The sequence below is a fragment of the Rosa rugosa genome, chromosome 1, assembly GCF_958449725.1.
Source record: "Rosa rugosa chromosome 1, drRosRugo1.1, whole genome shotgun sequence".
NCBI classification, from domain to species: domain Eukaryota; kingdom Viridiplantae; phylum Streptophyta; class Magnoliopsida; order Rosales; family Rosaceae; genus Rosa; species Rosa rugosa.
Window position 1 is genome coordinate 28,788,256 of NC_084820.1, and position 10,706 is coordinate 28,798,961.

Here is a 10,706-nt window from a genome sequence, read left to right on the forward strand (position 1 = left end):
TCAAAAATCAAAAATCAAAAATCAAAAATCAAATCTGAGAAATGGCAAGAGAGGAAGCGAAGCTGAGCGAGGCGAAGGCGTCTTACCGGAGCGCGAAGGCCATCGGCAACCACGAGGAGGAGGCCCGGTGGGCCAACGTCATCGGCAACTTGTTGAAGGACAGAGGCGAGTACCTGCAGGCCCTCAAGTGGTTCGACATAGACTACCATCTCTGCACCAAGTACTTGTCCCCAAAGCACTCCCTCGCCACGTGTCAGTCCCTCGGCGAGGTCTATCTCCGTCTCGAGCGTTTCGAAGACGCCCTTGTGTATCAGGTAATCTTTGGATTATTTCGGTGCTTCGATTCGATTCGATTCAGATTTAATGGTTGTGTATTTGTTTTGGGGTTTAGGGATCCGTGGGTGATTGGAAAATGGGAGAATTTGAGCGCTGAAATGAATTGAGGGATTTACCTGAAATTTTGTTATCAACTTGTTATATTGACCTAAATGTATGTGTTGAGTTGTGTGGAGGGGTGAACTTGTTTGGAGTCTTCAGTTGATCATATATCTAAGTAAAATATCTGGTTCGTGCCGATATTGATTTTGTTTGGAGTTTTCGATTGTGTGGCAGGCAGTGTCCTAGCAAAGACCCGTTTTGATGGTGCTTAGCTTGTAGACTTTTAGTTGTCATGTGAATGGAATTCTTTGACAGGAGGGTTTAGTCCCTAAGGAGCTTTTGTTGAGAAGTCATTTAGCTGTAGGTTTAGGAGTTTTACCTCAGAGAAAGAAAGATTGAGTCTACGGACTGTCATTTTCTTTTGCAGAAAAAACATTTGATGCTTGCTGAGGAGGCCAATGACCTTGTTGAGCAGCAAAGGGCCAATACGCAACTAGGTCGTACCTACCACGAGATGTATCTAAAATCCCTGGACGAACATCAGTCGGTGCAGAATGCCAAAAAGTACTTCAAGTCTGCTATGAAGCTTGCACAGGCTATCAAAGAGAACCCACCTTCTAATAAATCTTTCTTTATCAAAGAATATATTGACGCGCATAACAATGTAGGATTGCTTGAACTTGATCGTGATAACCTGGAAGAGGCTGAGAAAATCTTGACTAAAGCATTAGTTATTTGCGACCAAGAAGAGGTGAATGAATATGATGATGGGCGCACCAGGCTTCATCACAATCTTGGAAAGATTTACACCGAGCTGAGGATGTGGGAAAATGCTCGGGAACACATTGAGAAGGACATTCTGATATGTAAACAAATTGGGCATTGTGAAGGAGAGGCAAAGGGGTATATCAATCTTGGCGAGTTGCATAACCGTGTTCAGAAATATCAGGAGGCAATCCTTTGCTACCAAAAAGCACTTGATCTAGCAAATTCAATGGAAGATGAGGATGCCTTGGTACGTCAAATTGAAGACAATATCAAAACTGTAAAAGAATTAGGTAAAGTAATGGATGACATGAAGAGAGAAGAGCAAAATCTCAAGAAGCTAACAAGAGACATGGCCATAGCAAGAGGCACAACACATAAGAGAAATTGTCAGCTCAAGCAAATTGCTTCTCTTGATGTTCTTATTAACAAATCAGAGACTATCTCTGCCTGGCCAAAGGTACAATTTTCTCAATAGGTTTCCTCTGTTGTTCTACTATTTTCAACTGCTCACTGCTCGTATAAAAAACACACTGCTTAGCGGTCTTGCAACTCTCTTCTTTTTCTTTTAAAAGGTCAGTGTTTGAATAATTCCTTTCACAAGTAAATGGGCATATGGGGTTTCTGTTACACAATGTTAATATCTATCAAGCATAGATTGTATTATCTCCTGCATTGCTAAATTTGTCATTAGACTACATTGGTTACAATATGAGCATCATCAGATGTTTGGTCTTAATTCCAGACCAGCAGATGAGTGCCACCTTGGTTGGGTGTTCGTGACACACACATAGAGGAATGTGTATATATACTGTTTTTATTTTTTTTATTAAAGACGTTAAATGTTATTTATATAGAAGGATTTGATGGTGTGTGCTGAGGGGTTATTTAGGCCTTTTAGGGAGGTCTCTTGGAGGATGATGACACTAGTATTTGTCCCAGATTTTAATTTTTTTTCAACACGAGCATCATGGTTATTAAATAAAGCATCAATAGAAAAACATAATTTATTATCATGTGATCAATATTCCTTAATCCTTCAAAATGTAGCAATGACTGCTCTGAAGATAATGAATGGTTATTGAATAACGTATTCAAGAAATTTGACTGCAAATATATTGTCAGGAAGTACTTTTGTTCTTCTGATGTGAAATTTAAACCACCTATTGTTCTTTAACAAAGTTTAATGCTGTTCCTTTCATTACTGTGAAATTTTTATATTTTCAGGTCCTTGAATTTGCAAAAAAGAAGAAGAAAGTAGCAACTGCAATTTGTGATAAGGAAAAGATTGCTGATTCACTTTTGAGCATTGGAGAATCCTACTTGAAGCTAAGAAAGTTCCAGAAAGCCCTTAAATGGTGCATGAAGAGTTTGAAAATTTACAAATCACTTGGAAACTTGGAGGTAAGTTGCTGTTTGCCCTATGAAATTATATAATATGATTTTTATTCTTATTGTCCTTTATAGTTGACAAGACATAGTGTAGACTTAGAAAATGCTTGTATAATTGCCAGTAGACTTTGACAAGCTCTCCGTAGGCTATTTTGGTAAACTGGAGATAGTGTTTGCCCTCCTGTTGGGCAATACCTTGTTGTCATGAATGTATGTGGATCATGTTGGTTGATGTATGTAGTCTCTGGTCTGGAGGATGCTTACTTAGAACTTGCAATCTCAGGGACAGGCGTTGGCACAAATTAACATAGGTCATGTTTTGGACAGTGAAGGTTATTATGAAGAAGCACTCAATGCATTTACAGATAGCTACAGGTATGGTTTCTCTAGTGGACATTTTTAATTGGAATTCGAAGAATTGTATAGAATTTTCCAATTTGGAGCAAGTGTTTTTTAATTCACCCTGGATTCTCTAATGAGGTGCTGCATTCATGCTCAGCCAAATTATCCTCCTAGATGCATGTATTTGATATTGTAAACACAGACCTCCAAATATCATAAACATAATGAACATGCAATCTACATAGCTCCAGTTTGCCATTTTATGTGTCTGGACCCTGTCTCATAGTATTTGACTTAATGACTGTTTGTAAAATACTACAATATAGTGAATACACACACATATACATACATACATACATGTATATGTATGCTCACATTAAAGTAGGTTCAGGCCTTTGTGGTATGATGTGGACTGTGTATGTACAACATGTTGAAAAAGATGTTTACAGTAAAAAAAAGGTTATCATTTTCTTTTTTCTAATAGCTCATGAACACAGTAGATAGGTGTTTAGATAGAATACCAATACATCAATTATTTTTTCTTTTCTTTTTTTTGGCTCTAGAAGGCATCCTTGATTTAGTTAACACACAATAGTTAAGCTAGCATTTAAACAAACCCTACTACCAACACCATCCTCAAGCTGGAGAATAGATGTCATCAACTACTACTCTACTCTAAGCTTGTAGCAAGCAGAGTCAAAAGGATGCTATTGAATATGCCAGCTAGCAGAAGAGGAAGAATGAATCCTACATAGGTTCCATTGAAGGTAGTTAGAGCTTTAAATTTTTGTACCAGTCATAGAACCGAACAAGAGTGAATCCTTGTTGTCTGTCTTGTCACCATAGGGACCGAAGTAAATCAAACCGAGTACCAAGATGAGACAATTCATCTGAAACCATAATATAAAAGGAAAGTTAAGATTTTTTTTTCTCATTAAGACGAGTAACATATATGAGAAGCTGAAACAAGAGAATAATCAGTTTAGGAGAAGTAAGGAGGTGGACTATGAAAAGTGTGTAATAACTGTGCTAGGAGATACATGCCAAGAACCAAGATGGGAAACATAAGAAACCTGGCAACATGTTGTGTTTTAAGAATAACCCTTCTCTTTCCTTTATGTTCCCCCCCCCCCCCCCCCAACAAAAATAAAAAAGTTACGTTGAACTTCTGCTGTGATGTATTGCAGGCTTGCTGTTGAGGGTAAACTTTCTTATGTACAGCGTACTGCACTAGAAAATATGCACTATAGCAACTTGAACAGATTTGATGATGTTGAAGAGACCAGGTAATTTTATTCATGCAATCCTCTTAACAGCTGAAGTGAAATTCTGGATGTTATGCTATGTGATTTTATGTTCTATCTCATTTTCATAGAGTTTGTGCTTATGATGAGTTCTTAGAGAAAGATACCTCTGTGCAGGAGATTGCAACTTGAAATTGACAAATTGGAGCAAAACAATGAAGGGCTTGAAACAGAAATTACGGCAGAGGATCGCTGCTCTGAATCTAGTACAGAAGGGAGTGGTGATTTTTCAGATAATATGCCTAATGCATGCTGTTCAGAAGAGATAAGAAACTCCCAATCTAGCAAATCACAATCTTTAAACCAAAAGGAAAAGTTGAATGATGATGTACCTTTGATTTCTCTCATCCGGTCTACCAAAGTGTCGTCTAAGATGAAATCAGCTCATTTCGAAAACAATGAGCATGAAGTGGTGGGCCGTAAACGCATTCGTTTAGTCCTGTCTGATGATGAAGACGAAATGTTTGATGAGGCAGAAAGCCCAAAAGTCAGGCATAATAAAATCCCATTAAATGTCGCTACATCTAGTGAAGGTAATTTTAATGATTGACTGATTTAACCCTCAATCATAATCACAGTGGACTCATTTTGATATTGCCCTTGTTGCAGTTAAGAATAGAAGTAATACAGCCAGTCCTACTACTAAATTTCAGGTAGGTGGTCTTGAATCATGAGTGGAGAATATTGTGACCTTTCTACTGTGGTTGATGTGCTTAACCTTTTGCAGGATGTCTCAGCCTTTACCTCAAATTGTGCCACAAGATCTGATCCTCCTGTTAATACTGAAGAAAGCTCTAGTTCATGCAAATCCAGGACTCTTAATATGGCCACTCCAGAAGGCAAATCTTTTAGAGCTTCAAGTTCTGGTGAAGGTTTTAATGCTAGTGGCTCTAAATGTGATGTCAGTGTCTCCGGAAATATATTGCATAAAAATGACGCTGCACAATTTATGTTGCTTACTTCAGATGATAAACATAATGTGAGTGTTGCTCTATTTACTTGCAAGCAGATGCTTCTGTCTCGTGGCATATGATTCTGCTACCTTGTTATTTGAGTAACATATTGTGTCTTTTTCTACTAATCGCAGCAATGTATAACTTTTGAAATCGATGAAGACATAATACAGGACTCATTCATGGCTTCTGATAATTTAAGCATTGAGTCAGTGAAGGTTCAACTGGCATGCTTATACTACTTGCAACTTCCTATGGAGAGAAAACTCGAGGGTAGGCATTTTTTGACTTCAGCATGTTTCTAGTGGCTAGTAGCTATAGCATGAAAATTTATGACATATAAGATGAATCACTGCTGCAGAAAAAACTCTGTTCATGTATTCTTTGGTTTATTTTACGTTTTGAGAAATTGTTTAATTAATTTGAATTACTTGGTTCTAGACAGTAGTTGTAGTTGGTCTTTCATTTATTTTAAGAAAAAGAAGGAAAAAATTTTGAATGAGTCTTTTGACGTGATTATCCTCCAAGGTGAAAGCTAGGTGGATTTGCGCATGACATGATCATTCTTTTTTTTGCAGTATGGTTATAGATAATGTGTTACATATGGTTAGACTCTAGTACCCTTGCAGAAATTCATACAAAATGTTATGATTAAAACAAGAGTAGGCTACTTTGTCTCGGTGGTGCACACCAATTCTTGCCAAGCACACAGATTGTTAAGCTTGCCTATGTATTACATATCCTATATGGTTTTTGGACATTGCGTGTGAATATATTAGAGGCACCAGAATTGACTCTTTGCCAACAAGTATAATGCTTTTCCCATTTTTTTTGATTGAAGAAGAAACGGGCAGAACTTCTCTGAGTTGCATCTTTAAGCATTTTGATGTCACTAATACTTGGATTTTTCACTTCCAGGGCTACTTCCAATAATTCAGAATGTAAAATGTGGTGAAAAAGTTATTGAATCCCTCGAAACAATCAAAACATTTCGGGGGCATATGGGAAAAATTGTGGTTGAAGCTGTCATTGATGGTATGTCTTACAACAGTTCGGAGTCATTCATTTTTATTTTTTTATTATATCTATATTTTCTGATAAAGACAATCAGATATTTCGAGTACATGATCTAACAAGTTCTTAAGCTATGTTTCTGTGTTTACTGTGCAAATAGAAACTTTTTCAATTATTATTCTAGTAAAAGCACAACAGCTGGTGAATCACTATCCACTTGCTAGTTGCTACAATAGTTTAATTTTTATTTATTTATTTTAATTTAACTTGATACTTCTGCTGTTAGTATGGTTATTTATGATTTATTATTGTTTTTAGTAGTACATTACTATTTCTTCTACTGTTGTCTTCTTTATTTTTGGTTGAATCTAACTTTACATGTTACCGTCACAGGATGGGTCCAAAAGCGCTTGATAAAACTATACACCGATTACTGCTACAAGGTATCTGAGACACCCAACATGAAGTTGCTAAAGAAACTATATGATCTGGAGGTAAGACTAGAGGAATGACTACTGAGGCAAAAATTTACATCCTTGTTCTGTATTCCACAACCTATTTCCGGATAATTATTGATATTCTTGTAGGCTTGAATGTATTTCCTTATTTTAGTGTTTGTTTTCTCTGTATACCAGGTTTCAGACGATGAAGTTACTGTCTCTGAATGTGAATTGCAAGATTTATCAATAACTCCACTGTTGAATGCCCTCCATGCCCATAAAACATTTGCAATGCTAGACCTTTCCCACAATTTGTTAGGTAATAGCATTTGATATCCAGCCTATCATTATTTAGATTCACAGGTGTTGCTTTTGGACTAAAAAAAGAATTATCCGTTCCTTAACATGTTCCAATTCGACTCAAGCTATTCTCTTTAGTTCTCCTTGCATTATTAATTAATCAGTCTTGGAATTTTTGGTTAGTATTAACTGCTTTTTGGCTTGGTATCCCCCAGGAAATGGTACTATGGAGAAACTCCAGCAAGTACTCACATCATCAGGCCAAAAATATGGTGGCTTAACATTGGATCTGCATTGCAACAGCTTTGGTCCAACTGCTTTGTTCCAGGTATGTATCAGCTTTGCACCAATTTCATGTTAAAGCATAAATTTGTACTTTTGGACCATTCAGCCTACATGTTTTTCCTATGTATTAATTTAGTTACTTTTAGTTTTTGATATTTAGGACCCTACTCTTACACCCCTCCCATTTTTACTTGTTGCTAGATGGCTTTATTATGTCATAGGAGATAATTGGACTGACCTTAACTTTCTTTTTAAACGTGTTATGGGGTGGCTGTGACCAAGACTGGCATTAATGAACCACAGGGTACAGTTGGCATGAGTGGTAGCTTAAGTTCTTGAGAATAATAGTAAGAGTAATGCTAGGTGAACCACCTTTTTAGAAGGGATAGAAGGAATGCTAACCCCTATAATTCTACGGCCATGCCCATTTTTGTTGATTTAATGTAGGAATTGAGAAAGAAAAGAAAAGAAAATCATGATTACAAGGTGTATGTGATTTTGAATTTTATATATATTGATGAATCAGGAGTTGCATATCAAATAATTTCACTATTAGCACAAAGATAGTGGGGCCTTTCTTTCCTGTCTTTAAAGTAAGCTTACTATAACGATTTTCTTCGGCCAATCTTCAGATTTGTGAGTGCCCTCTGCTATTTACTCGATTGGAAGTGCTTAATATCTCAGGAAATCGTCTCACTGATGCTTGCGCATCTTACCTTTCAACTATCTTGGAGAATTGCAAGGGTAAACTGCTTTCCTTGCATCTCAACTAATTCAAACTCTGAATTCTGTTCCTTATCAATGGTCGTTTTTAGAAGCATAAGATTTTTTTTTTTTTTTTAATTATTTGGACTAATATCGCTCAATGTGAGGCTTATTTGTTTCCATGGTGCTCCTGCTTTGTGTGCTCTTTGCTTTTTAGCCCTTTGCAGTTTGAGTATAGAGCGATGCTCCATCACATCTAGAACTATTCAAAAGGTTGCTGATGCGTTGAATGCTGAATCTGTCCTTGAGCAACTTTGTATAGGTACTTTTGACTTGTCATATGCATAATAGATGTTTTTTTTTTTTTTTTTTTTTTTCAATTGGGGCAATCAGCCCAGAAAGAAAACAACAGAAAAGAGACTAGCCAGCATTGCTGGCATTAAAACTTCTAGCTCTAGGAACTCCAACAATATCATCCAAAAGAGCTTCAGTAACTAAAGCTGGAGGATCATGAAGAGTGCAAACCCCTTTAGCATGAAGAGTGCTATTCTTAGCTAAGAGATCAGCAACCGAATTACGTTCCCGATGGATATGCTTGATCTGAATTGAGTCAAATTCGTTCATAAGATTCCTGCAGTTCATGACCAGGGTCCCCAAAGGATGTAAATCAACATACGCATAATAGATGTTATTGTTTGGACTCTATTTTTCACTTAATATGCTGTCTTAATTCCTTCTTCTTCTTTTTCTACAGGATATAACAAGCCTATTTCTGGAAGTGCCATTACTAGTTTACTCGTCAAGCTTGGCACTCTGAAAAGGTTTAGAGGAATAAAAACCCTTTTTTTCTTCATTCTGTTTATATAAGTTACAGAGTTTACCCTCCACTGATTTAAGTACATATAAAAAAGAGCTGATTGAGTGTATAATTGCATTGGCTTATTGCAGATTTTCAAAATTAAATATGAACGGCTTGAAGCTGAGCAAGCCTGTGGTTGATAGTCTTTGCCAGCTTGCTAAACGCTTGTCCTTGTCAGTACTAATGCTTGGGGAAACTGGTATCGGACTTGTGAGTGAGCTCTGTCATGATTACTACTACTTCTGTTGTTGGATTTTGAAAGCCACTCCTGCTGCTATGGTTTAAGTTTTACATGTTATTCTTTTGCAGGACGGAGCATTGTTAGTAACTGAGTCATTGTTCCATGAAATTGAAGAGTTTGTAAAACTTGACTTATCATATTGCGGAGTGACATATAATTATGCTGTCAAACTAAGCACTAATTCTTCTATGGTTTGTGGCATTCTTGAGCTGAGCCTTTCAGGAAATCCTATTATGCAAGAGGTTTGTTCCTTTCATTCGGTACCTTGCTAATTGTTAGACTGTTGGTTATTATGCTTGTGGTAATTGCTGGACGCATTGCAACTTGCAAGCAACTAACTGAGGAAACAAATAGTTGGTGTCTTTACTTTGGTTTGTGGTCATTTAGATCATGCTCATGTTAGATCTATCACAAGTTCACAACTTAACATACACCTTTAACTATGAACAAAATTTTACGATGATGGAACATTTTGTTGGTGTATTAGCTTATAATAGGATAGTCCATACTGTCTAAATTGTATCCAGGCTTTTCGCTTTTTTATACTAGCCTGACTGAACTCTGACCACAGGGTAGCAATGCATTATCATCAATGCTTTTGAATTCTCAATGTTGTCTGAAAGTTTTGGTCCTTCAAAAGTGCCAGCTTGGGATCTCTGGCATTCTGCAAATTATCCAGGCATTATCAGGTTCATACATTATGCTTCCTTTATATCTCAATATTATTCCTTAGCAATGAACTAATAAATTGGTGGTTTGATTTTTTGTGCAGGTAATGCTTTTCTTGAAGAGCTCAATCTTGCTGAAAATGCGGATATTGGTAAAGAGTACTCTGCACCATATGACGTGGCAGAAAAAGGGAGTGTTGGACTCTCGCAGCCAAACCTCAATATGCTTGAATCTTCTCCATTGGTATCTGTGCTCAAAGATGTTAGCCAGCTTGAAGTTGCTGATAGTGAAGATGATGAAGTTGGGGTTGAAGCTGCTGCATCTGCACGCAACGAGAGCTGTTCAAGCTCATTTCAAAGAAATTCCTCATCCACTGAGTGCCAGTTTCTTGAAGAGTTTTCAACTGCCATTGATATGGCAAAGAATCTGCGGTTCCTGGACCTCAGCAAAAATGGTTTCTCCACACAATGTGCAGAGATACTGTATTCGTCATGGTCAAGATCAAGATCTGTTTCAGCTCGGAGGCATATCAAGGACAAGACCATCCACTTCTTTGTGGAAGGAATGATGTGTTGTGTGAAACCCTGCTGCAGGAAGGACTAATATCTACACCGTAATTCCAAATTTATCACATTAAAACTGGCAAAATGTATAGGCACATCACTGTAAGTTAAGTAGAATATATATTTCACCAAGTAGAATAGATTGTCAAACATTCAGACCCCAGAAAAGAAGAAATCAAGAAATGTAATACATCAACCAAAGGAGCAGGATGGCTTGCTCTTTTACTGCATAATGTGCCTACCTAGTGCACTTATATTCTTGGCAGTTCAAGAATTGTTTCTCATGTTTTACATATGCATCTTTTTAACTCTTGAGTGTGAAATATGACACAACCATCTCTAGTTCTACTAATAGAATTCAGACATTTAGTTGGTAAGTTGTGATTTATTGATAAGTTATACTTCTAACATTGTAAAGGTCATTGATTTGATTCTCATTGACATATGTAAAAGTGAGGTGGGTTAAGGGTTAAAAAAAAAAAAAAATCTAGACATA

General features: G+C 37.0%; 1 protein-coding gene across 1 annotated transcript; it reads left to right on the forward strand.

Moving 5' to 3' along the window:
- Positions 1-10,491, forward strand: LOC133724531 (protein TONSOKU). Its single transcript, XM_062151285.1, has 20 exons — positions 1-314; positions 806-1,603; positions 2,371-2,547; positions 2,819-2,910; positions 4,065-4,163; positions 4,299-4,714; positions 4,791-4,834; positions 4,909-5,160; positions 5,269-5,407; positions 6,053-6,169; positions 6,542-6,642; positions 6,784-6,907; positions 7,104-7,216; positions 7,806-7,917; positions 8,096-8,200; positions 8,633-8,699; positions 8,827-8,947; positions 9,047-9,220; positions 9,550-9,667; positions 9,751-10,491. The coding sequence occupies exons 1-20, from the start codon at positions 42-44 to the stop codon at positions 10,248-10,250; spliced, it is 3,942 nt and encodes a 1,313-aa protein (XP_062007269.1). The 5' UTR covers positions 1-41; the 3' UTR covers positions 10,251-10,491.
- Positions 10,492-10,706: the final 215 nt, after the last annotated feature.

Excerpts from the sequence above, each read along its gene's own strand:
- LOC133724531 (XM_062151285.1), top strand. The coding sequence starts at position 42 with ATGGCAAGAGAGGAAGCGAAGCTGAGCGAGGCGAAGGCGTCTTACCGG. Across the intron at positions 4,164-4,298 it reads GATGATGTTGAAGAGACCAG|GAGATTGCAACTTGAAATTG; the intron begins GTAATTTTATTC and ends ACCTCTGTGCAG. Across the intron at positions 7,217-7,805 it reads GTCCAACTGCTTTGTTCCAG|ATTTGTGAGTGCCCTCTGCT; the intron begins GTATGTATCAGC and ends GCCAATCTTCAG.